This window comes from Rana temporaria, chromosome 12 (genome assembly GCF_905171775.1).
Source record: "Rana temporaria chromosome 12, aRanTem1.1, whole genome shotgun sequence".
Classification (NCBI taxonomy): Eukaryota; Metazoa; Chordata; class Amphibia; order Anura; family Ranidae; genus Rana; species Rana temporaria.
Window position 1 is genome coordinate 141,102 of NC_053500.1, and position 24,155 is coordinate 165,256.

General features: G+C 56.9%; 2 protein-coding genes across 3 annotated transcripts in view; one reads left to right on the plus strand and one right to left on the minus strand.

Annotated features, from left to right (window-relative positions):
* LOC120919329 (extensin-like) overlaps window positions 1–4,130 on the plus strand; it is a 5,908-nt gene extending 1,778 nt beyond the window's left edge. The window contains exon 2 of the mRNA XM_040331439.1: window positions 4,119–4,130. Coding sequence (XP_040187373.1) covers window positions 4,119–4,130 — 12 coding nt within the window. The remainder of the gene's footprint in view (window positions 1–4,118) is intronic.
* Window positions 4,131–4,981: 851 nt separating this feature from the next.
* The window catches only part of LOC120919482 (WD repeat-containing protein on Y chromosome-like), a 48,396-nt gene continuing 29,222 nt past the window's right edge, over window positions 4,982–24,155 (minus strand). The window contains exons 9-15 of one of the 2 annotated variants that reach the window (XM_040331664.1): window positions 21,489–21,680; window positions 20,930–21,193; window positions 20,362–20,526; window positions 19,666–19,818; window positions 10,232–10,416; window positions 5,310–5,372; window positions 4,982–5,243 (exon numbers count right to left, since the gene is read on the minus strand). In XM_040331664.1, coding sequence (XP_040187598.1) covers window positions 5,096–5,243; window positions 5,310–5,372; window positions 10,232–10,416; window positions 19,666–19,818; window positions 20,362–20,526; window positions 20,930–21,193; window positions 21,489–21,680 — 1,170 coding nt within the window. In that variant the 3' untranslated portion in view covers window positions 4,982–5,095. The remainder of the gene's footprint in view (window positions 5,244–5,309; window positions 5,373–10,231; window positions 10,417–19,665; window positions 19,819–20,361; window positions 20,527–20,929; window positions 21,194–21,488; window positions 21,681–24,155) is intronic. The other variant, XM_040331666.1, reaches the window with a different exon arrangement.

Below are 24,155 nucleotides of genomic sequence, written 5' to 3' on the forward strand. Positions count from 1 at the left end.
GCAGCACAGCAAGCCAGAGTGACCCGTCCCCCGCGGGCCGGACCGAGGCCAGCAGCACAGCAAGCCAGAGTGACCCGTCCCCCGCGGCCGGACCGAGGCCAGCAGCACAGCAAGCCAGAGTGACCCGTCCCCCGCGGCCGGACCGAGGCCAGCAGCACAGCAAGCCAGAGTGACCCGTCCCCCGCGGGCCGGACCGAGGCCAGCAGCACAGCAAGCCAGAGTGACCCGTCCCCCGCGGCCGGACCGAGGCCAGCAGCACAGCAAGCCAGAGTGACCCGTCCCCCGCGGACCGGACCGAGGCCAGCAGCACAGCAAGCCAGAGTGACCCGTCCCCCGCGGACCGGACCGAGGCCAGCAGCACAGCAAGCCAGAGTGACCCGTCCCCCGCGGGCCGGACCGAGGCCAGCAGCACAGCAAGCCAGAGTGACCCGTCCCCCGCGGGCCGGACCGAGGCCAGCAGCACAGCAAGCCAGAGTGACCCGTCCCCCGCGGACCGGACCGAGGCCAGCAGCACAGCAAGCCAGAGTGACCCGTCCCCCGCGGGCCGGACCGGGGCCAGCAGCACAGCAAGCCAGAGTGACCCGTCCCCCGCGGGCCGGACCGAGGCCAGCAGCACAGCAAGCCAGAGTGACCCGTCCCCCGCGGGCCGGACCGAGGCCAGCAGCACAGCAAGCCAGAGTGACCCGTCCCCCGCGGGCCGGACCGAGGCCAGCAGCACAGCAAGCCAGAGTGACCCGTCCCCCGCGGCCCGACCGAGGCCGGCAGCACAGCAAGCCAGAGTGACCCGACCCCCGCGGGCCGGACCGAGGCCAGCAGCACAGCAAGCCAGAGTGACCCGTCCCCCGCGGACCGGACCGAGGCCAGCAGCACAGCAAGCCAGAGTGACCCGTCCCCCGCGGACCGGACCGAGGCCAGCAGCACAGCAAGCCAGAGTGACCCGTCCCCCGCGGGCCGGACCGAGGCCAGCAGCACAGCAAGCCAGAGTGACCCGTCCCCCGCGGACCGGACCGAGGCCAGCAGCACAGCAAGCCAGAGTGACCCGTCCCCCGCGGACCGGACCGAGGCCAGCAGCACAGCAAGCCAGAGTGACCCGTCCCCCGCGGACCGGACCGAGGCCAGCAGCACAGCAAGCCAGAGTGACCCGTCCCCCGCGGACCGGACCGAGGCCAGCAGCACAGCAAGCCAGAGTGACCCGTCCCCCGCGGGCCGGACCGAGGCCAGCAGCACAGCAAGCCAGAGTGACCCGTCCCCCGCGGGCCGGACCGAGGCCAGCAGCACAGCAAGCCAGAGTGACCCGTCCCCCGCGGACCGGACCGGACCGAGGCCAGCAGCACAGCAAGCCAGAGTGACCCGTCCCCCGCGGGCCGGACCGAGGCCAGCAGCACAGCAAGCCAGAGTGACCCGTCCCCCGCGGGCCGGACCGAGGCCAGCAGCACAGCAAGCCAGAGTGACCCGTCCCCCGCGGGCCGGACCGAGGCCCGTCCCCCGCGGGCCGGACCGAGGCCAGCAGCACAGCAAGCCAGAGTGACCCGTCCCCCGCGGGCCGGACCGAGGCCAGCAGCACAGCAAGCCAGAGTGACCCGTCCCCCGCGGACCGGACCGAGGCCAGCAGCACAGCAAGCCAGAGTGACCCGTCCCCCGCGGGCCGGACCGAGGCCAGCAGCACAGCAAGCCAGAGTGACCCGTCCCCCGCGGGCCGGACCGAGGCCAGCAGCACAGCAAGCCAGAGTGACCCGTCCCCCGCGGGCCGGACCGAGGCCAGCAGCACAGCAAGCCAGAGTGACCCACCACCAGGCAGCAACACTGTGGCCCTGCCCTGCGCACCGCGCATCACCGTCCGCTTGACCGCCACCGACAGAGCGACTGTGGCCCCTGCCCTTCCCCCTGCGCATCCAGGTCCCAGGCAGCCCAGGCGAGGAGGCGAGGGGGGGGGGGGCACAGCGTTCAGGTCACGTGTCACTGGTCCTTTTTTATACTTCATGAGAAGTTGAACAGACTGGGGAAATGTTCCTTAACCACTTGCTGACGGCCATACGACTTTGTACGGGCGCAGCGCGGCTCCCAATCTCTAACAGGCCGTCTTTTTACGGCCGCCCCTTTGCACGCTCTCGAGCGCGCAGCGGGGAACTGCTGTGCTGGCCGTGTCCCTTGGACACAGCCAGTCACAGATCGCCGTGAACGGCCAATCGGAGCGGCCGTTTCCTAGGCGATCTGTGCGGCCAATGAGAGATGTTTACATATGAGATCATCTCTCATTCCCGGCTCTCGCAGAGACAGCGGTGCTGTCAGGGGAGAGAGGAGACGGATCTGTGTCTCTTGTACATAGGAACACAGATCGGTCACCTCCCCCAGTCACCCCCTCCCCCCACACAGCATCGGTCCCCTCCCCCAGTCATCCCCCTCCCCCCACAGTTAGAACACACCCAGGGTACACACTTAACCCCTTCCTCACCCCCTAGTGTTACCCCTTCCCTGCCAGTCACATTTATACAGTAATTAGTGCATTTTTATAGCACTGATCGCTGTATAAATGTGAATGGCGCCAAAAATGTGTCAAAAGTGTCCGATGTGTCCGCCATAACGTCGCAATAAAAATCGCAGATCGCCGCCATTTCTAGTAAAAAAAAAAATAATAATAATAATTCTGTCCCTTATTTTGTAGGCGCTATAACTTTTGCGCAAACCAGTCGCTTATTGCGATTTTTTTTTTTTTTTTACTAAAAATATGTAGAATACGTATCGCCTAGACTGAGGATAAAAAAAAACGTAAAAAAAAAATTGAGCTATTTATTATAGCAACAAGTAAAAAAATTTTTTTTTTTTCAAAATTGTCGCTCTATTTTTGTTTGACTGCAGACATAATACAGGAGACGATCAGAGACTGCAGACATAATACAGGAGACGATCAGAGACTGCAGACATAATACAGGAGATGATCAGAGACTGCAGACATAATACAGGAGATGGTCAGAGACTGCAGACATAATACAGGAGATGGTCAGAGACTGCAGACATAGTACAGGAGATGATCAGAGACTGCAGACATAATACAGGAGATGATCAGAGACTGCAGACATAGTACAGGAGATGATCAGAGACTGCAGACATAATACAGGAGATGATCAGAGACTGCAGACATAATACAGGAGATGATCAGAGACTGCAGACATAATACAGGAGATGATCAGAGACTGCAGACATAGTACAGGAGATGGTCAGAGACTGCAGACATGATACAGGAGATGGTCAGAGACTGCAGACATGGTACAAGAGATCAATGCAGCCTCATCAGTACATATGAATGCAGCCCCACTTTTGTCTATGAATGCAGTCCCACTTTTGTACATGAATGCAGCCCCACTTGTGTCTATGAATGCAGTCCCACTTTTGTCTATGAATGCAGCCCCACTTTTGTCTATGAATGCAGTCCCACTTTTGTCTATGAATGCAGTCCCACTTTTGTCTATGAATGCAGCCCCACTTTGTATATGAATGCAGCCCCACTTTGTATATGAATGCAGTCCCACTTTGTATATTAATGCAGCCCCACTTTTGTCTATGAATGCAGTCCCACTTTTGTCTATGAATGCAGCCCCACTTTGTATGTTAATGCAGCCCCACTTTGTATGTTAATGCAGCCCCACTTTGTATGTTAATGCAGCCCCACTTTTGTCTATGAATGCAGCCCCACTTTGTATGTTAATGTCTGTGTTTGGCTCTAGCAAGGTCCCCCCCTAGACGGGCTTGTGTGATAGACAAAACACTGATTCAATCAGTTCTATTGATTAAAGCGACAAAACGCCCGTAGCAAACGCTCGTGTCACGCAAGTCGCTTGAATCGACCGTTTCCATTACTTTCTATGGAAATGGAAACGCTCAAATACGCCCAAACCGCCCGATACGCGCGACAAAAAAGGGTCCGGAACTTGTTTGAGCTTCAGGCGTTCGGCGTGGAGATGTGAACCACCTCCATAGAGAATAATGTTATTATTCCCCTCTAGCGTCTTTGAGCGTCGCGCTTCAGGCGACAAAACGCTCCGGTGTGAAGGCAGCCTAATTGTAAAGCTGAAGCACTCCAATTTTCTGTCTATAAGCCTGGTTTATATTATTTATTGTAGAATATAAAATAAAATCTGTTACTTTTCCGAGTAACTTGTTACTTTGACTCAATTACTTTTTTGGACAAGTAACTTGTAACTTGTAACTAGGAAGATGAAGAACACTGCTTGTCACCCAATAGGGGGGTGGATTCAGGTACGACTTGCGCCCTCTTACGGAGGCGCAGCGTACCGTTTTAACGCTGCGCCTCCGTAAATTACCTGCGCTACGCTTCATTCATGAAGCAGTAACTACGTAATTAGCGTGGGCGCTCCTTAAAACTGCCCGGCGTAAGGGCGCGTAATTTAAATGATCCCGTAGGGGGGCGTGGATCATTTTAATTAGGCGCGTTCCCGCGCCGAACGTAGTGCGCATGCTCCGTCGGGAAACTTTTCCGATGTGCATTGCGGCAAATGACGTCGCAAGGACGTCATTTGCTTGAACGTGAACGTAAATGGCGTCCAGCGCCATTCACGATTCACTTACGCAAACGACGTAATTTTCAAACATCGCAACGCGGGAACGACGGGTATACGTAGCATTGGCTGCCCCTGCTAATAGCATGAGCAGCCTTACGCAGAAACCGATGAACGCAAACGACGTAAAATGCGTACGCAGGTCGCGTGTAGGGTTGTGAATCGGCGTGAGTATGCAATTTGCATACTCTACGCTGACCACTACGGGAACGCCACCTAGCGGCCATCGTAAGAATGCAGCCTAAGATATGTGGGCATAAGAGCCTTATTCCACGCATATCTTAGGCTGCAGTCGGCGTAACGAGGTTCCTGAATACAGAAAAGTCGATACGCCGGCGCAACTAAGCAATTGCGCTGCGTAACTATGGTTACGCAGACGCAATTGCTTACTGAATCCACCCCAGGGATTATAAGAAAACTTATTACAAGACTTGCGACAGAGACTGAGCCGCTCTATGGCACGTGCCAAATGGCTGCCCGCTCTGGGCGCGCTCCGTGTTCAGACTCAGAGAAAAGACGAATCATCTACTACAATCACCGAATATGGAGTCCGGGGTGAAGATCCTCCACCAGCACAGGACTCCTCCCTCTGAACTGATGAGGACAGCGCCCTCTCTCTGCGCTGCGCGATACTGAAGGAAGAGGAGGCGGTCCACCGGCGTGGGGCACCTGGAAGGAAGAGACGAGAGGTTACAACGGAGAGAGTCCCTTCCCGGACCACCAATAATAACTCACCCGAGGTCACGGCTCCGCCCCCTCTGACAATACCGGCTGCCCGCTCTTCCCCTGGAACTCTGCCTGTGGGTGTCACGTGTCAGTCCGGGAAAAAGTATTCACACCCCTTGGCATTTCTCATGTTACAGCCAGAAACACAGACGTGTCAGTCCGGGAAAAAGTATTCACACCCCTTGGCATTTCTCATGTTACAGCCAGAAACACAGACGTGTCAGTCCGGGAAAAAGTATTCACACCCCTTGGCATTTCTCACGTTACAGCCAGAAACACAGACGTGTCAGTCCGGGAAAAAGTATTCACACCCCTTGGCATTTCTCATGTTACAGCCAGAAACACAGACGTGTCAGGGCCGGGAAAAAGTATTCACACCCCTTGGCATTTCTCATGTTACAGCCAGAAACACAGACGTGTCAGGGCCGGGAAAAAGTATTCACACCCCTTGGCATTTCTCATGTTACAGCCAGAAACACAGACGTGTCAGGGCCGGGAAAAAGTATTCACACCCCTTGGCATTTCTCACGTTACAGCCAGAAACGTAAATGTATTTTATGTGAGAGACACAAAGTGACACATTATGGGGAAGTGATACAAATAAATCTGTGAGAAGTGTGGGGGAGGGGCATTTGTATGGCGCCCCCTTTACTCTGATAACTAAAATCTAATGCAGGGGTCTCCAAACATTCTAACAAAGGGCCGCTTTATTGTCCCTCAGACTCTGCGAGGGCCGGACTTTGGCCAGCGGGGGTGGAAATCTTCCTGGCATCAGTGGGACTAAACATCTGGTATTATTAGGAGGAATAGTGCCCCAGTGTTGGTGTCATAGGGAGGAATAGTGCCACATTGAGTGGGGGGGAAGGACGTGGACCCCCCATGTACAGAGTGAGTGGGGTGGGAGGACGTGGACCCCCCATGTACAGAGTGAGTGGAGGGGAAGGACGTGGACCCCCCATGTACAGAGTGAGTGGGGTGGAAGGACGTGGACCCCCCATGTACAGAGTGAGTGGAGGGGAAGGACGTGGACCCCCCATGTACAGAGTGAGTGGGGTGGGAGGACGTGGACCCCCCATGTACAGAGTGAGTGGAGGGGAAGGACGTGGACCCCCCATGTACAGAGTGAGTGGGGTGGGAGGACGTGGACCCCCCATGTACAGAGTGAGTGGGGTGAAGGATGGAGACCCCCCATGTACAGAGTGAGTGAGTGGAGGGGAAGGACGTGGACCCCCCATGTACAGTGAGTGGGGGGGAAGGACGTGGACCCCCCATGTACAGAGTGAGTGGGGTGGGAGGACGTGGACCCCCCATGTACAGAGTGAGTGGAGGGGAAGGACGTGGACCCCCCATGTACAGAGTGAGTGGAGGGGAAGGACGTGGACCCCCCATGTACAGAGTGAGTGGGGTGGGAGGACGTGGACCCCCCATGTACAGAGTGAGTGGAGGGGAAGGACGTGGACCCCCCATGTACAGAGTGAGTGGGGTGGGAGGACGTGGACCCCCCATGTACAGAGTGAGTGGGGTGAAGGATGGAGACCCCCCATGTACATAGTGAGTGAGTGGAGGGGAAGGACGTGGACCCCCCATGTACAGTGAGTGGGGGGGGAAGGACGTGGACCCCCCATGTACAGAGTGAGTGGGAGGGAAGGACGTGGACCCCCCATGTACAGAGTGAGTGGGGTGGGAGGACGTGGACCCCCCATGTACAGAGTGAGTGGAGGGGAAGGACGTGGACCCCCCATGTACAGTGAGTGGGGTGGGAGGACGTGGACCCCCCATGTACAGTGAGTGGGGGGGGAAGGACGTGGACCCCCCATGTACAGAGTGAGTGGGGGGGAAGGACAGAGACCCCCCATGTACAGTGAGTGGGGTGGGAGGACGTGGACCCCCCATGTACAGAGTGAGTGGAGGGGAAGGACGTGGACCCCCCATGTACAGAGTGAGTGGGGTGGGAGGACGTGGACCCCCCATGTACAGTGAGTGGGGGGGAAGGACGTGGACCCCCCATGTACAGTGAGTGGGGGGGGGAAGGACGTGGACCCCCCATGTACAGAGTGAGTGGGGTGGGAGGACGTGGACCCCCCATGTACAGTGAGTGGGGGGGAAGGACGTGGACCCCCCATGTACAGTGAGTGGGGGGGAAGGACGTGGACCCCCCATGTACAGTGAGTGGGGGGGAAGGACGTGGACCCCCCATGTACAGTGAGTGGGGGGGGAAGGACGTGGACCCCCCATGTACAGAGTGAGTGGGGGGGAAGGACGTGGACCCCCCATGTACAGAGTGAGTGGGGGGGAAGGACGTGGACCCCCCATGTACAGTGAGTGGGGGGGGAAGGACGTGGACCCCCCATGTACAGTGAGTGGGGGGGGGGAAGGACGTGGACCCCCCATGTACAGAGTGAGTGGAGGGGAAGGACGTGGACCCCCCATGTACAGTGAGTGGGGGGGAAGGACGTGGACCCCCCATGTACAGTGAGTGGGGGGGGGGGAAGGACGTGGACCCCCCATGTACAGAGTGAGTGGGGGGGAAGGACGTGGACCCCCCATGTACAGAGTGAGTGGGGGGGAAGGACGTGGACCCCCCATGTACAGTGAGTGGGGGGGAAGGACGTGGACCCCCCATGTACAGTGAGTGGGGGGGAAGGACGTGGACCCCCCATGTACAGTGAGTGGGGTGGGAGGACGTGGACCCCCCATGTACAGAGTGAGTGAGTGGGGTGGGAGGACGTGGACCCCCCATGTACAGAGTGAGTGGGGGGGGAAGGATGGAGACCCCCCATGTACAGAGTGAGTGGGGGGGAAGGATGGAGACCCCCCATGTACAGAGTGAGCGGGGGAAGGACGTGGACCCCCCATGTACAGAGTGAGTGGGGGGGAAGGATGGAGACCCCCCATGTACAGAGTGAGCGAGGGAAGGACGTGGACCCCCCATGTACAGAGTGAGTGGGGGGGAAGGATGGAGACCCCCCATGTACAGAGTGAGTGAGTGGGGGGAAGGACGTGGACCCCCCATGTACAGAGTGAGTGGGGGGGAAGGACGTGGACCCCCCATGTACAGAGTGAGTGGGGGGGAAGGATGGAGACCCCCCATGTACAGAGTGAGCGAGGGAAGGACGTGGACCCCCCATGTACAGAGTGAGTGGGGTGGGAGGACGTGGACCCCCCATGTACAGAGTGAGCGAGGGAAGGACGTGGACCCCCCATGTACAGAGTGAGTGGGGTGGGAGGACGTGGACCCCCCATGTACAGAGTGAGCGAGGGAAGGACGTGGACCCCCCATGTACAGAGTGAGTGGGGTGGGAAGGACGTGGACCCCCCATGTACAGAGTGAGTGGAGGGGAAGGACGTGGACCCCCCATGTACAGTGAGTGGGGGGGAAGGACGTGGACCCCCCATGTACAGTGAGTGGGGTGGGAGGACGTGGACCCCCCATGTACAGTGAGTGGGGTGGGAGGACGTGGACCCCCCCATGTACAGAGTGAGTGGAGGGGAAGGACGTGGACCCCCCATGTACAGAGTGAGTGAGTGGGGTGGGAGGACGTGGACCCCCCATGTACAGAGTGAGCGAGGGAAGGACGTGGACCCCCCATGTACAGAGTGAGTGGGGGAAGGATGGAGACCCCCCATGTACAGAGTGAGTGAGTGGGGTGGGAGGACGTGGACCCCCCATGTACAGAGTGAGTGGGGGAAGGATGGAGACCCCCCATGTACAGAGTGAGTGGGGGAAGGACGTGGACCCCCCATGTACAGAGTGAGTGAGTGGGGGGAAGGACGTGGACCCCCCATGTACAGAGTGAGTGGGGTGGGAGGACGTGGACCCCCCATGTACAGAGTGAGTGGGGGGGAAGGATGGAGACCCCCCATGTACAGAGTGAGTGGGGGGGAAGGACGTGGACCCCCCATGTACAGAGTGAGTGGGGGGGAAGGATGGAGACCCCCCATGTACAGAGTGAGTGGGGGGGAAGGATGGAGACCCCCCATGTACAGAGTGAGTGGGGGGGAAGGATGGAGACCCCCCATGTACAGAGTGAGTGGGGGGGAAGGATGGAGACCCCCCATGTACAGAGTGAGTGGGGGAAGGATGGAGACCCCCCATGTACAGAGTGAGTGGGGGGGAAGGATGGAGACCCCCCATGTACAGAGTGAGTGGGGGAAGGACGTGGACCCCCCATGTACAGAGTGAGTGGGGGAAGGATGGAGACCCCCCATGTACAGAGTGAGTGGGGGGGAAGGATGGAGACCCCCCATGTACAGAGTGAGTGGGGGGGAAGGATGGAGACCCCCCATGTACAGAGTGAGTGGGGGGGAAGGATGGAGACCCCCCATGTACAGAGTGAGTGGGGGGGAAGGATGGAGACCCCCCATGTACAGAGTGAGCGGGGGAAGGACGTGGACCCCCCATGTACAGAGTGAGTGGGGTGGGAGGACGTGGACCCCCCATGTACAGAGTGAGCGAGGGAAGGACGTGGACCCCCCATGTACAGAGTGAGTGGGGTGGGAGGACGTGGACCCCCCATGTACAGAGTGAGCGAGGGAAAGACGTGGACCCCCCATGTACAGAGTGAGTGGGGTGGGAAGGACGTGGACCCCCCATGTACAGAGTGAGTGGAGGGGAAGGACGTGGACCCCCCATGTACAGTGAGTGGGGGGGAAGGACGTGGACCCCCCATGTACAGTGAGTGGGGTGGGAGGACGTGGACCCCCCATGTACAGAGTGAGTGGGGGAAGGATGGAGACCCCCCATGTACAGAGTGAGTGGGGGAAGGATGGAGACCCCCCATGTACAGAGTGAGTGGGGGAAGGATGGAGACCCCCCATGTACAGAGTGAGTGGGGGGGAAGGATGGAGACCCCCCATGTACAGAGTGAGCGAGGGAAGGACGTGGACCCCCCATGTACAGAGTGAGGGACGGAGGTGGTCGGCTCCATTACCTGTACAGCGGACGTTTCCTCAGGTACAGATACAGTCTCTGCGTTTCCACATTCCAGGCGATGATCTCGCCATCAAAGCTCGCCGTTACCAGGAGACCCAGCGATGGACAATAGTCTGCCGCCATGATGTCATCCTTGTGCAGGTGACCCCCTTTCCATCCTTCATCGGGGGGTACATACATCTTCTATGGGGGGTGAGACATGTGACAATGAGATCCAATCACAGCAAAGTTCCCGGCAGCCATGACACCTCCGACACTCGGGATCCTCCAATCATATGAAAGTGACTGAGAGGGAGGAGCTAAGAGGCAAACGGCGGACAAGCCGCGGAACCCCCTGGAAAGTCTATGGGAAAAATTATTGTCATAAAAAGTGTTTGGGGACCCGGGTCCTGCGCCAGGGGAATGTTTGGGGACCTGGGTCCTGTCCCAGGGGGAGTGTTTGGGGACCCGGGTCCTGCGCCAGGGGAATGTTTGGGGACCTGGGTCCTGCCCCAGGGGAGTGTTTGGGGACCCGGGTCCTGCGCCAGGGGAATGTTTGGGGACCTGGGTCCTGCCCCAGGGGAGTGTTTGGGGACCCGGGTCCTGCCCCAGGGGAGTGTTTGGGGACCTGGGTCCTGCCCCAGGGGAGTGTTTGGGGACCCGGGTCCTGCCCCAGGGGAGTGTTTGGGGACCTGGGTCCTGCCCCAGGGGAGTGTTTGGGGACCCGGGTCCTGCGCCAGGGGAATGTTTGGGGACCTGGGTCCTGCCCCAGGGGAGTGTTTGGGGACCCGGGTCCTGCCCCAGGGGGAGTGTTTGGGGGCCCGGGTCCTGCCCCAAGGGAGTGTTTGGGGACCCGGGTCCTGCCCCAGGGGAGTGTTTGAGGGACCCGGGTCCTGCCCCAGGGGAGTGTTTGGGGACCCGGGTCCTGCCCCAAGGGAGTGTTTGGGGACCCGGGTCCTGCCCCAGGGGAGTGTTTGGGGACCCGGGTCCTGCCCCAGGGGAGTGTTTGGGGACCCGGGTCCTGCCCCAGGGGAGTGTATGGGGACCCGGGTCCTGCCCCAGGGGAGTGTTTGGGGACCCGGGTCCTGCCCTAGGGGAGTGTTTGGGGGCCCGGGTCCTGTCCCAGGAGAGTGTTTGGGGACCCGGGTCCTGCCCCAGGAGGAGTGTTTGGGGACCCGGGTCCTGCCCCAGGGGAGTGTTTGGGGGCCCGGGTCCTGTCCCAGGGGAGTGTTTGGGGACCCGGGTCCTGCCCCAGGGGAGTGTTTGGGGACCCGGGTCCTGTCCCAGGGGAGTGTTTGGGGACCCGGGTCCTGCCCCAGGAGGAGTGTTTGGGGACCCGGGTCCTGCCCCAGGGGAGTGTTTGGGGGCCCGGGTCCTGTCCCAGGGGAGTGTTTGGGGACCCGGGTCCTGCCCCAGGGGAGTGTTTGGGGACCCGGGTCCTGCCCTAGGGGAGTGTTTGGGGACCCGGGTCCTGCCCCAGGGGAGTGTTTGGGGACCCGGGTCCTGCCCCAGGGGAGTGTATGGGGACCCGGGTCCTGCCCCAGGGGAGTGTTTGGGGGCCCGGGTCCTGTCCCAGGGGAGTGTTTGGGGGCCCGGGTCCTGCCCCAAGGGAGTGTTTGGGGACCCGGGTCCTGTCCCAGGGGAGTGTTTGGGGGCCCGGGTCCTGCCCCAAGGGAGTGTTTGGGGACCCGGGTCCTGCCCCAGGGGAGTGTTTGAGGGACCCGGGTCCTGCCCCAAGGGAGTGTTTGGGGACCCGGGTCCTGCCCTAGGGGAGTGTTTGGTGACCCGGGTCCTGTCCCAGAGGAGTGTTTGGTGACCCGGGTCCTGCCCCAGGGGAGTGTTTGAGGGACCCGGGTCCTGCCCCAGGGGAGTGTTTGGGGACCTGGGTCTTGCCCCAGGGGAGTGTTTGAGGGACCCGGGTCCTGCCCCAGGGGAGTGTTTGAGGGACCCGGGTCCTGCCCCAGGGGAGTGTTTGGGGACCCGGGTCCTGCCCCAGGGGAGTGTATGGGGACCCGGGTCCTGCCCCAGGGGAGTGTTTGGGGACCCGGGTCCTGTCCCAGGGGAGTGTTTGGGGGCCCGGGTCCTGCCCCAAGGGAGTGTTTGGGGACCCGGGTCCTGCCCCAGGGGAGTGTTTGAGGGACCCGGTCCTGCCCCAAGGGAGTGTTTGGGGACCCGGGTCCTGTCCCAGGGGAGTGTTTGGGGGCCCGGGTCCTGCCCCAAGGGAGTGTTTGGGGACCCGGGTCCTGCCCCAGGGGAGTGTTTGGTGACCCGGGTCCTGTCCCAGAGGAGTATTTGGTGACCCGGGTCCTGCCCCAAGGGAGTGTTTGGGGACCCGGGTCCTGCCCCAGGGGAGTGTTTGGAGACCCGGGTCCTGCCCCAGAGGAGTGTTTGGTGACCCGGGTCCTGCCCCAGGGGAGTGTTTGGTGACCCGGGTCCTGTCCCAGAGGAGTGTTTGGTGACCCGGGTCCTGCCCCAGGGGAGTGTTTGGGGACCCGGGTCCTGCCCCAGGGGAGTGTTTGAGGGACCCGGGTCCTGCCCCAGGGGAGTGTTTGAGGGACCCGGGTCCTGCCCCAAGGGAGTGTTTGGGGACCCGGGTCCTGCCCCAAGGGAGTGTTTGGGGACCCGGGTCCTGCCCCAGGGGAGTGTTTGGGGACCCGGGTCCTGCCCCAAGGGAGTGTTTGGGGACCCGGGTCCTGCCCCAGGGGAGTGTTTGAGGGACCCGGGTCCTGCCCCAAGGGAGTGTTTGGGGACCCGGGTCCTGCCCCAAGGGAGTGTTTGGGGACCCGGGTCCTGCCCCAGGGGAGTGTATGGGGACCCGGGTCCTGTCCCAGGGGAGTGTTTGGGGACCCGGGTCCTGCCCCATGGGGAGTGTTTGGGGACCCGGGTCCTGCCCCAGGGGAGTGTTTGGGGGCCCGGGTCCTGTCCCAGGGGAGTGTTTGGGGACCCGGGTCCTGCCCCAGGGGAGTGTTTGGGGACCCGGGTCCTGCCCTAGGGGAGTGTTTGGGGACCCGGGTCCTGCCCCAGGGGAGTGTATGGGGACCCGGGTCCTGCCCCAGGGGAGTGTTTGGGGACCCGGGTCCTGCCCCATGGGGAGTGTTTGGGGACCCGGGTCCTGCCCCAGGGGAGTGTTTGGGGGCCCGGGTCCTGCCCCAAGGGAGTGTTTGGGGACCCGGGTCCTGCCCCAAGGGAGTGTTTGGGGACCCGGGTCCTGCCCCAGGGGAGTGTTTGAGGGACCCGGGTCCTGCCCCAAGGGAGTGTTTGGGGACCCGGGTCCTGCCCCAGGGGAGTGTTTGGTGACCCGGGTCCTGTCCCAGAGGAGTGTTTGGTGACCCGGGTCCTGCCCCAGGGGAGTGTTTGAGGGACCCGGGTCCTGCCCCAGGGGAGTGTTTGGGGACCTGGGTCCTGCCCCAGGGGAGTGTATGGGGACCCGGGTCCTGCCCCAGGGGAGTGTTTGGGGACCCGGGTCCTGTCCCAGGGGAGTGTTTGGGGGCCCGGGTCCTGCCCCAGGGGAGTGTTTGAGGGACCCGGTCCTGCCCCAAGGGAGTGTTTGGGGACCCGGGTCCTGTCCCAGGGGAGTGTTTGGGGGCCCGGGTCCTGTCCCAGAGGAGTGTTTGGTGACCCGGGTCCTGCCCCAGGGGAGTGTTTGGGGACCCGGGTCCTGCCCCAGGGGAGTGTTTGAGGGACCCGGGTCCTGCCCCAGGGGAGTGTTTGAGGGACCCGGGTCCTGCCCCAAGGGAGTGTTTGGGGACCCGGGTCCTGCCCCAAGGGAGTGTTTGGGGACCCGGGTCCTGCCCCAGGGGAGTGTTTGGGGACCCGGGTCCTGCCCCAAGGGAGTGTTTGGGGACCCGGGTCCTGCCCCAGGGGAGTGTTTGAGGGACCCGGGTCCTGCCCCAAGGGAGTGTTTGGGGACCCGGGTCCTGCCCCAAGGGAGTGTTTGGGGACCCGGGTCCTGCCCCAAGGGAGTGTTTGGGGACCCGGGTCCTGTCCCAGGGGAGTGTTTGGGGACCCGGGTCCTGCCCCAGGGGAGTGTTTGGGGACCCGGGTCCTGCCCCAGGGGGAGTGTTTGGGGACCTGGGTCCTGCCCCAGGGGTAGGATAATTTTTTTCGGGAGCAGTGATATTAATAATGCTTAAAGTGAAACAATAAAAGTGAAATATTCCTTTACATTTCGTACCTGGGGGTGTCTATAGTATGCCTGTGAAGTAGCGCATGTTTCCCGTGCACAAAATGACATTTCTGAAGGAAAAAAAGTCATGTAAAACCTCCAGCATTTCACAAAGAAAGTGTAAATAAACACAGACACCGATGGGAAAATCCTTTATAAAAAATAAAAAGATTCCAGCGGTGGTAATCCACTCTCGGTCTTCGCTCCAACGCTGTCGGTTTCCTGCGAAGGGTGATCTCCTCTCCGGGGTCCAGCGATGAAAAGACGCGACTTTAGCGGTGACAGCTCTTATGTAGGTGAGGGCGGGGCCACCCGTCATGTGACCCCACCCCCCTCTGACACAAGGGGAAACCCAGGCTTCCCCAGTGACATGCAGGTGACCCCTCTGATGTAACGCAGGTTTGCCTTTACATCAGAGGAGGGCGGGGTTACGTGACGGATGGCCCCGCCCTTACCTACATAAGAGCTGTCATTCGCTGGGCTGTCTCCGGTGGAGACAGGTGATGCGTGCGCTGGATGGACCTCGCTGGATCCCGGACCTGGATGAAGAGGAGATCTTCTCATCGCTGGATCCCGGACCTGGATAAGGAGGAGATCTTCTCATCGCTGGATCCCGGACCTGGATGAAGAGGAGATCTTCTCATCGCTGGATCCGGGACCTGGATGGAGAGGAGATCTTCTCATCGCTGGATCCCGGACCTGGATGAAGAGGAGATCTTCTCATCGCTGGATCCCGGACCTGGATGGAGAGGAGATCTTCTCATCGCTGGATCCCGGACCTGGATGAAGAGGAGATCTTCTCATCGCTGGATCCCGGACCTGGATGAAGAGGAGATCTTCTCATCGCTGGATCCCGGACCTGGATAAGGAGGTGATCTTCTCATCGCTGGATCCGGGACCTGGATGAAGAGGTGATCTTCTCATCACTGGATCCGGGACCTGGATGGAGAGGAGATCTTCTCATCGCTGGATCCGGGACCTGGATGGAGAGGAGATCTTCTCATCGCTGGATCCGGGACCTGGATGGAGAGGAGATCTTCTCATCGCTGGATCCGGGACCTGGATGGAGAGGAGATCTTCTCATCACTGGATCCCGGACCTGGATGAAGAGGAGATCTTCTCATCGCTGGATCCCAGACCTGGATGAAGAGGAGATCTTCTCATCGCTGGATCCCGGACCTGGATGAAGAGGAGATCTTCTCATCGCTGGATCCCGGACCTGGATGAAGAGGAGATCTTCTCATCGCTGGATCCCGGACCTGGATGAAGAGGAGATCTTCTCATCGCTGGATCCCAGACCTGGATGAAGAGGAGATCTTCTCATCGCTGGACCCCGGACCTGGATGGAGAGGAGATCTTCTCATCGCTGGATCCCGGACCTGGATGAAGAGGAGATCTTCTCATCGTTGGATCCCTGACCTGGATGAAGAGGAGATCTTCTCATCGCTGGATCCCGGACCTGGATGAAGAGGAGATCTTCTCATCGCTGGATCCCGGACCTGGATGAAGAGGAGATCTTCTCATCGCTGGATCCCGGACCTGGATGAAGAGGAGATCTTCTCATCGCTAGACCCCGGACCTGGATGAAGAGGAGATCTTCTCATCGCTGGATCCCGGACCTGGATGAAGAGGAGATCTTCTCATCGCTGGATCCCGGACCTGGATGAAGAGGAGATCTTCTCATCGCTGGATCCCAGACCTGGATGAAGAGGAGATCTTCTCATTGCTAGACCCCGGACCTGGATGAAGAGGAGATCTTCTCATCGCTGGATCCCGGACCTGGATGAAGAGGAGATCTTCTCATCGCTAGACCCCGGACCTGGATGAAGAGGAGATCTTCTCATCGCTAGACCCCGGACCTGGATGAAGAGGAGATCTTCTCATCGCTGGATCCCAGACCTGGATGAAGAGGAGATCTTCTCATCGCTAGACCCCGGACCTGGATGAAGAGGAGATCTTCTCATCGCTAGACCCCGGACCTGGATGAAGAGGAGATCTTCTCATCGCTAGACCCCGGACCTGGATGAAGAGGAGATCTTCTCATCGCTGGATCCCAGACCTGGATGAAGAGGAGATCTTCTCATCGCTAGACCCCGGACCTGGATGAAGAGGAGATCTTCTCATCGCTGGACCCCGGACCTGGATGAAGAGGAGATCTTCTCATCGCTAGACCCCGGACCTGGATGAAGAGGAGATCTTCTCATCGCTGGATCCCGGACCTGGATGAAGAGGAGATCTTCTCATCGCTGGATCCCGGACCTGGATGAAGAGGAGATCTTCTCATCGCTGGATCCCAGACCTGGATGAAGAGGAGATCTTCTCATCGCTAGACCCCGGACCTGGATGAAGAGGAGATCTTCTCATCGCTGGATCCCGGACCTGGATGAAGAGGAGATCTTCTCATCGCTAGACCCCGGACCTGGATGAAGAGGAGATCTTCTCATCGCTGGATCCCGGACCTGGATGAAGAGGAGATCGTCTCATCGCTGGACCCCGGACCTGGATGAAGAGGAGATCTTCTCATCGTTGGATCCCTGACCTGGATGAAGTGGAGATCTTCTCATCGCTGGATCCCGGACCTGGATGAAGAGGAGATCTTCTCATCGCTGGACCCTGGACCTGGATGAAGAGGAGATCTTTTCATCGCTGGATCCCGGACCTGGATAAGGAGGAGATCTTCTCATCGCTGGATCCGGGACCTGGATGGAGAGGAGATCTTCTCATCGCTGGATCCCGGACCTGGATGAAGAGGAGATCTTCTCATCGCTGGACCCCAGACCTGGATTAAGAGGAGATCTTCTCATCGCTAGACCCCGGACCTGGATGGAGAGGAGATCTTCTCATCGCTGGATCCCGGACCTGGATGAAGAGGAGATCTTCTCATCGCTAGACCCCGGACCTGGATTAAGAGGAGATCTTCTCATCGCTGGATCCCGGACCTGGATGGAGAGGAGATCTTCTCATCGCTGGATCCCGGACCTGGATGAAGAGGAGATCTTCTCATCGCTGGATCCCGGACCTGGATGAAGAGGAGATCTTCTCATCGCTGGATCCCGGACCTGGATGAAGAGGAGATCTTCTCATCGTTGGATCCCGGACCTGGATGGAGAGGAGATCTTCTCATCGCTAGACCCCAGACCTGGATGAAGAGGAGATCTTCTCATCGCTGGATCCCGGACCTGGATGAAGAGGAGATCTTCTCATCGCTGGATCCCGGACCTGGATGAAGAGGAGATCGTCTCATCGCTGGACCCCAGCGGAGAGGAGATCACCCGTCGCAGGAAACCGACAGCGTTGGAGCGGAGACCGAGAGTGGATTACCACCGCTGGAATCTTTTATTTATTTTTTAATAAAGGATTTTCCCAATGGTGTGGTTTTTTTTTTACAATTCTTTACACTTTCTTTGTGAAATGGCAGAGGTACAATGTACCCCTTTACCAATTCACATGGGGGGGCTGGGATCTGGGGGTCCCCTTTGTTAAAGGGGTCTTCCAGATTCCGATAAGCCCCCCGCCTGCAGACCCCCACAACCACCGGGCAAGGGTTGTGGGAATGAGGCCTGTGAAGCATATGCTTCAGTGTAATTCTCCCTGCTTGTTTTAGTTATATTGTGTGTGTTAGAGGTAAAAAGGGTTCATGTGTTACAGGCTGATTGTTAATGACCCTTCCTCAGCCAGCTCCCTAGTTCAAAGAGTTAATTGACTCTCTTGTGTGTATTGTTCTAAATGTTAATTGATAAAGGAATGTGTCTGATCAGGTTAAACATAGCGAAGCCGAACCGGCTAGATACTGATTAGTTCAAAGAGATATCCTTATTTCAAAGGATCTGTATTGAAGACCCCCCACTGTGTGAGAGGGGGGCGGAGATTGTCATTGTAACAGTTGTAACCACATATAAGCTCTGTGTTATACCCATTAAAAGTCTGTGTTGTTCCAGCAGTAAGCTTGTCTCATGTGTGGCTACTTGGGGCGATTCCATGGACTCCTACTTGTGGAGTATTGGGGTGATTTTCGTTATGGGAAGAAGGGACTGTTTGACGGGGATATCATACCGATACCGTCACAAGGCCCTTGTCACAGACCCCCAAAGCATCCTCCCCATGTTGAGGGCATGTGGCCTGGTACGGTTCAGGAGGGGGGCGCTCTCTCATCCCCCCCTCTTTTTTTAATTTGACGGCGGGCCTGGTAATTGAATCTGGGGGGACCCCCTGCACTTTTTTTTATTTTTATGAATGACTTTTCTCTGTATTGCCGGGAGCCGACAATTCATTATAGGCGCGAGTGATTTTAAATGACTTTTTTTCCTTTATGCTGCGTACACACGATCATTTTTCGGGAAAAAAACGACGTTTTTCCAACTTCATCATTAAAAACGACGTTGCCCACACACCATCGTTTTTGAAAAATGATGAACAAAGCGCGGTGACGTACAACACGTACGACGGCACTATAAAGGGGAGGTTCCATGCGGAGGGCGCCACCCTTGGGGCTGCTTTTAGCTGATTACTTGTTAGTAAAAGACGATTTGCGCTTTTCTGTCTGTTACAGCGTGATAATTGTGCGATCTCCATTATGAACGAGTGCTCCCGTCTCATAACTTGCTTCTGGGCATGCGCAGGTTTTTCACGTCGTTTTAGCCCACACACCGTAATTTTTTACAACCCGAAAAACAACAGTTTGAAAAACGACGTTAAATAATGCAGCGTGTTCGATTTTTTTTTTGTCGTTTTTCAGAAGCCGAAACACGATGTGAAGCCCACACACCATCATGCCGAAAAACGACCGTGTGTACGCGGCATTAGAAATGACATTTTGTGCAGGGACAGTTCTAAACACAGGAAACATGCGCTACTTTACTGACATACTATAGACAACCCCCCCAGGTACGAAATTAAAAGGAATATTTCACTTTTATTGTTTCACTTTTAGCATTATTAAAATCACTGCTCCCGAAAAACCGGACGTTTTTAAAACTTGTTTTTGCATTGATACATGTCCCCTGGGGCAGGACTCGGGTCCCCAAACACTCCCCTGGGGCAGGACCCGGGTCCCCAAACACTCCCCTGGGGCAGGACCCGGGTCCTCTAACACTCCCCTGGGGCAGGACCCGGGTCCCCAAACACTCCCCCTGGGGCAGGACCCGGGTCCTCTAACAATCCCCTGGGGCAGGACCCGGGTCCCCAAACACTTTTTATGACAATAACTTGCATATTAGCCTTAAAAATTAACGGGGGTGGGGGGTGTTCAGCTCATCCCTAGTGACTGACCAAGAAGACGGTCGGCTAACCTCAGTGTTTGCGACATTGTAAGTGACAATCTTCCTGTTCCAGCCGACGCTGAGGACTGTGTTCTCCCGCAGGGACAGGACACGGGTGACCTCCTCCCCCTCCCCCACCGGCTGCAGTCTGTGCAGGTTGTGTCCATTCTGAATGTTCCAGATCTGAAATATAGAGGGAGGAGAATGTTGTGTACAACCCCAATCCAGCCCCCCCCACATCCACAATCCAGCCCCCCCCCACATCCACAATCCGGACCCCCACATCCACAATCCAGCCTCCCACATCCCCAATCCAGCCCCCCACATCCACAATCCAGCCCCCCACATCCACAATTCAGACCCCCCCCACATCCCCAATCCAGCCCCCCCACATCCCCAATACAGCCCCCCTCCCCAACCCCTATCCAGCCCCCCCCATCCCCAATCCAGCCCCCCCATCCTCCCCAATCCAATCAGATTTGCAGTATGAGATTAATCCCCCCCCCATCTGCTCAGGTGACCCAACTTAACACTCAATACATTAAAGTGTCACTCCAGACCAATCAATGTTGAGAGTTTGGTGGAGAGTTACATTGTGACGTCTTTCTTGTTGGTAGAAGATGTTATGTTGTTGGGAATAATATTTGGGGTACAATTCAATGTGACACATTTCAGGATTCCTTACCACCCCCCCCCCCCCCGGACGCACCCCACGCCAAGGTGTACCTTGATGGTGCCGTTCTGGGCCCCGCTGATTAGCCTCCTCCTTGAGGTGTCCAGAGATAAACATGTCACCTCCTCCTGGCCGTGAGCGTTCCTCAGGAGAAGAAACTTGTCCCCCGTTTCCACATCCCAGACCGCTATGCTGGAGTCCTCACTCGCGGTCACCACCTGATGGGAACATGGATGGGGGAGGGGTCAGGATGGAGATCTGGAGAATCGGGGGTTGTTCCAGGAGATCAGACCTTGTACAGGACAGAGGATAGACATGTCCCCCGTGTGTCCCCGGAGTCCCCTTATTCCAGGAGATCAGACCTGTATGAGACTCACCTGATGGAAGAAGACGTACAGGACAGAGGATAGACATGTCCCCAGTGTGCCCGGAGTCCCCTTATTCCAGGAGATCAGACCTTGTACAGGACAGAGGATAGACATGTCCCCCGTGTCCCCGGAGTCCCCTTATTCCAGGAGATCCTGTATGAGACTCACCTGATGGAAGAAGACGTTGTACAGGACAGAGGATAGACATGTCCCCGGAGTCCCCTTATTCCAGGAGATCCTGTATGAGACTCACCTGATGGAAGAAGCCGTTGTACAGGACAGAGGATAGAGGAGCCTCGTGTGTCACCAGAACCTCCTCGCCGGAGCCCTTCTGGGCCAGTCTCAGCATGGCAATGTAGTCACAGTAAGAGACCAGCAGGCAGCTGGAAGGCGGCGATGGTACCAGGAGGAAGGGGAAGTTTCCTTGTTCCTGGATCCTTCCAGGCTGGATACATGGGAACTTCAGAAGCAGCGTCTGCAGGCAGCTATGGGAGGAGATTTCCCAAACTTTCAGGACCTGTGGAGAGATGGAGGAGCGTCCCATTGGTGGAGAGATGGAGGAGCGTCCCATTGGTGGAGAGATGGAGGAGCGTCCCATTGGTGGAGAGATGGAGGAGCGTCCCATTGGTGGAGAGATGGAGGAGCGTCCCATTGGTGGAGAGATGGAGGAGCGTCCCATTGGTGGAGAGATGGAGGAGCGTCCCATTGGTGGAGAGATGGAGGAGCGTCCCATTGGTGGAGAGATGGAGGAGCGTCCCATTGGTGGAGCACACACACTTCTCCAATATTATACAATGGGCCATCGTACTTACCGAGTCCTTGGAGTAGCTGAATATCTGTCTGAGGGGTTCGTATACAATCACATCAAGAATGGGCGTCGTGTGTCCCGAGAGGACCGCTGTAGGGCGACCCGGGACATACTGGTTCCAGAGCCTGACCTGGTGATCCCGACCCCCGGTGACAAGCAGGTTCATGGTCTTGCAGAAGTCAAAGCATTGAACACCCTGGAAAGGAACAACCAACCATTTACCTCCAACAGCCAAAACACCACAAAACTTACTGATCTTCCAGGTGTAAACTCCATAAACCTTACTGATCTTCCAGGTGTAAACTCCAAAAAACTTAATGACCTTCCAGGTGTAAACTCCACTAACCTGACTGATCTTCCAGGTGTAAACTCCACAATCCTTACTGATCTTCCAGGTGTAAACTCCATAAACCTTACTGATCTTCCAGGTGTAAACTCCACAATCCTTACTGACCTTCCAGGTGTAAACTCCATAAACCTTACTGACCTTCCAGGTGTAAACTCCATAAACCTTACTGATCTTCCAGGGGTAAACTTCACTAACCTTACTGATCTTCCAGGTGTAAACTCCACTAACCTTACTGATCTTCCCGGGAGTTGTTGTAGAATCTCATATTAGCCAATGTATTTCATATCATTCATATTGATTTGCATAGGTTTTATTGATAATATAATTATTATTCATATTATAAAGCAGTGATCTTATCAATATTATTATTCAGTAGTAAAGCAATAGTTATTAAGGCCCAGATTCTCAAAGGAGATACGCCGTCGTATCTCTGAGTCGGAGCCGTCGTATCTCTGAGTCGGAGCCGTCGTATCTCTGAGTCGGAGCCGTCGTATCTCTGAGTCGGAGCCGTCGTATCTCTGAGTCGGAGCCGTCATATCTATGCGCCTGATTCTTAGAATCAGTTACGCATAGATTTGTATTAGATCCGACCAGCGTAAGTCTCTCCGTCGGATCTTAACTGCATATTTACGCTGGTCGCTAGGGGCGTGTACGCTGATTTACGCCTAGAAATTTGTAAATCAGCTAGATACGCCAATTCACGAACATACGCCCGGCCGACGCAGTACAGATACGCCGTTTACGTTAGGCTTTTCCCTGCGTAAAGTTACACCTGCTATATGGTGGCGTAGATGCGGCGTACCAATGTTAAGTATAGACGTCGTTCCCGCATCGAATTTTGAAAATTTTACGTCGTTTGCGTAAGCCGTTCGCGAATAGGGCTGGGCGTCATTTACGTTTACGTCAAAACCAATACGTCCTTGCGGCGTATTTGGAGCAATGCACACTGGGATATGTTCACAGACGGCGCATGCGCCGTTCGTTAAAAACGTCAATCACGTCAGGTCACATAACATTTACATAAAACACGCCCCCCTGTTCCACATTTGAATTAGGTGGACTTACGCCGGCCTATTTACGCTACACCGACGCAACTTACATAGCAAGTGCTTTGAGAATACTGCACTTGCCCGTCTAAGTTGCGGAGGCATAACGTAAATAGGATACGTTACGCCCGCACAAAGATATGCCGATCTACATGAACCTGGGCCTAAATCTTTATTAATGTACACTGTGTTATTCTATAAAGATACAGAACGGTGCTGAGCTTCAGGTGACCTCTCTGCTTTGTACTGGGACGAGTCCACTGATTGGACAAGGAATGTAACTGATAAGATCGGCACCAAAGATAAGTGATAGAGATGGTTTACAATAATTCTGTGGATTATGGGAAAGTTCTGTACAATACATTGAGTCTGACAAGGTCAAACAAAGGTCTGCTTGTGCCCTCATTACATAGAACACATAAGGAGGGGTCATTGAATGTTCCTTCTCCCAAAGTGGTAAATCTGTTATCCTTGAAGTTGGTGGAGTCTTATCAGGACGAGGAGGGTTGGATCTCCCAAAGTGGTAAATCTGTTATCCTTGAAGTTGGTGGAGTCTTATCAGGACGAGGAGGGTTGGATCTCCCAAAGTGGTAAATCTGTTATCCTTGAAGTTGGTGGAGTCTTATCAGGACGAGGAGGGTTGGATCTCCCAAAGTGGTAAATCTGTTATCCTTGAAGTTGGTGGAGTCTTATCAGGACGAGGAGGGTTGGATCTCCCAAAGTGGTAAATCTGTTATCCTTGAAGTTGGTGGAGTCTTATCAGGACGAGGAGGGTTGGATCTCCCAAAGTGGTAAATCTGTTATCCTTGAAGTTGGTGGAGTCTTATCAGGACGAGGAGGGTTGGATCTCCCAAAGTGGTAAATCTGTTATCCTTGAAGTTGGTGGAGTCTTATCAGGACGAGGAGGGTTGGATCTCCCAAAGTGGTAAATCTGTTATCCTTGAAGTTGGTGGAGTCTTATCAGGACGAGGAGGGTTGGATCTCCCAAAGTGGTAAATCTGTTATCCTTGAAGTTGGTGGAGTCTTATCAGGACGAGGAGGGTTGGATCTCCCAAAGTGGTAAATCTGTTATCCTTGAAGTTGGTGGAGTCTTATCAGGACGAGGAGGGTTGGATCTCCCAAAGTGGTAAATCTGTTATCCTTGAAGTTGGTGGAGTCTTATCAGGACGAGGAGTGTTGGATCTCCCAAAGTGGTAAATCTGTTATCCTTGAAGTTGGTGGAGTCTTATCAGGACGAGGAGGGTTGGATCTCCCAAAGTGGTAAATCTGTTATCCT